Genomic DNA, 1,812 nt, shown 5'->3' on the forward strand with positions numbered 1-1,812 from the left:
GGGGGGTGTCTAGGGGCTGGCAAAGAGATGTGGGACAGGGAAAGGGGGGCAGCCTTGGCCTTTCATGGGGGCTGCATGGGACTTGAGGGAAATACAGGGTGGGGAGCTGTGCCCTGGCCAGCGCCTGGGGCTCGTGTGCCCTTGGCCTGGGGGTTGATTCAGCCCCTGCATGCCCACCAAGCTCCCTCTCTGCTCCTAGAAACCGTCCCGAGGGCAAAGTGCTGGAGACCGTGGGGGTGTTTGAGGCACCGAAGCAGCATGGCAAATACGAGACGGGTCAGGTAGGTGGTTCTGGGCAGCGGAGCTGGCCCCGTGGGTTTGTTCCCCAGAGATGGAGTAGCCGAGCAGTTTTCCCGTAAGGAGGCTGCTGCGTTGTAGCAGAAACCCAGAAGTTTCACAGTTCAGAGCTCCTTGTTTCTGCTGTGTCTGCAGTTTGTCAGTCATCTGACAGTAGCAAGTTGATAAGGATCTGCAGCTCCTGCAGTGGTATTTGCTCCGCTGGGTTTATTTCAGGGTTTTCCCTCTAAGAGCAGAAGAGACAATCGCTGAATTTGAGAAATAACAACTAGTCATTTCTGTGCCCACGACTCACAGATCTGTTTCTGTGTTCCTGAGCAGGCTGTCCTGTGCTGGTATCATTTCTTCTGCCACTCTGTTACTTCATTACTGCTTTAGTAATTTGTTTTTATGGGACAGGGACGACATTAATTTTTTCTCTCATCCCAGACTCTTTGTGTTCTCTCTTTGCTTCTGCTCTGGGCTCACACAGTGGTGATTCTCTCTGCATTCCCATCCCACACGTTCATACTCATTGTAAACGTTTCCAGTTTTACCTTTGTTAACATACTTTTAAAAATACTATCAGAAAAGGGCTTTTGGCTTTGTGTTTTGTGTTGTATCTAATTTGATTAAAGCTTGCTGCGGATTCATATGCAATTATTTCTTCCTTTCAGCTATTTCTTCACAGTGTGTTTGGCTACCGAGGAATAGTCCTGTTTCCCTGGCAAGCCAGGCTTTACGATCGAGATGTGGCTTCTCCTGTCACAGAAAAGTAAGGATTTGTTCTGGTTTATGTGTCGTTGTCTGTTACCTTGACATTTTGTAGCGAGTTTCCTGATTGGGGCAAACAAGGCTTTTTGAGGAGATTGGGGGTACGAGTGTGTTTTGCATGAATGTAAACCAGGAGAGATGTTGCACGAGTATTAATTTTGTGTTAACTAGAGACAGGATGGAAGCATGAAAGGTGAGAGTGTGTGTGAAAGGAAAAAAAACAACCAAAACCAAACAAACCATCCTGCTGACGTTCTTTGTTTTTACAAAAAAAAATAACTTGATCTTAATTTTGAGCTTAGGTCTGGGCTCCTGTGTAAGTTTAATTTGGATGGGATCGAATGATTACAGGCTGTGAAATGTATTTTTAAAACAGTTATTATTTATGAGAGGGTTTGGTTTGGTCCTGTAGCTTGAGCGCAGCGCTCTGCTTTTCTTCTCAGAAGCGAGAACGCAGCAGGCCACGGTTCCAAAGAGGTCAAGGGCAAAACGCATACTTACTACCAGGTGCTAATAGATGCCCGGGATTGTCCTCATATAGTAAGTAACCAGTAATGTTCTTTTGTAACTCAGATATCCTCTCCTGTACGAGTGCTGTAGATGGACAGGCTCTGAAAGGAAACGGCTATGATGGCTAACTTGGTGGTTTAGAATTTTAGGACAAAGTCATTCTTCAAGTGATATTTTCTCTGACAAAGATAATGTGGGATGTCACAATGGTTTTCCAGTTTCCAACCTCACTTCCTCATCCTGCTGGCATTC

The 1,812-nt window shown here is 46.0% G+C and overlaps 1 protein-coding gene across 1 annotated transcript in view; it reads left to right on the top strand.

Annotated features, from left to right (window-relative positions):
* Positions 1-162: 162 nt before the first annotated feature.
* The window catches only part of POLDIP2 (polymerase (DNA-directed), delta interacting protein 2), a gene marked incomplete at both ends in the record, with an annotated part of 4,461 nt that continues 2,811 nt past the window's right edge, over positions 163-1,812 (top strand). The window contains 3 exons of the mRNA XM_010184640.1: positions 163-281; positions 954-1,051; positions 1,494-1,590. Coding sequence (XP_010182942.1) covers positions 163-281; positions 954-1,051; positions 1,494-1,590 — 314 coding nt within the window. The remainder of the gene's footprint in view (positions 282-953; positions 1,052-1,493; positions 1,591-1,812) is intronic.

Source organism: Mesitornis unicolor, unplaced genomic scaffold (assembly GCF_000695765.1).
Source record: "Mesitornis unicolor isolate BGI_N332 unplaced genomic scaffold, ASM69576v1 scaffold13165, whole genome shotgun sequence".
Taxonomy (NCBI): Eukaryota; Metazoa; Chordata; class Aves; order Mesitornithiformes; family Mesitornithidae; genus Mesitornis; species Mesitornis unicolor.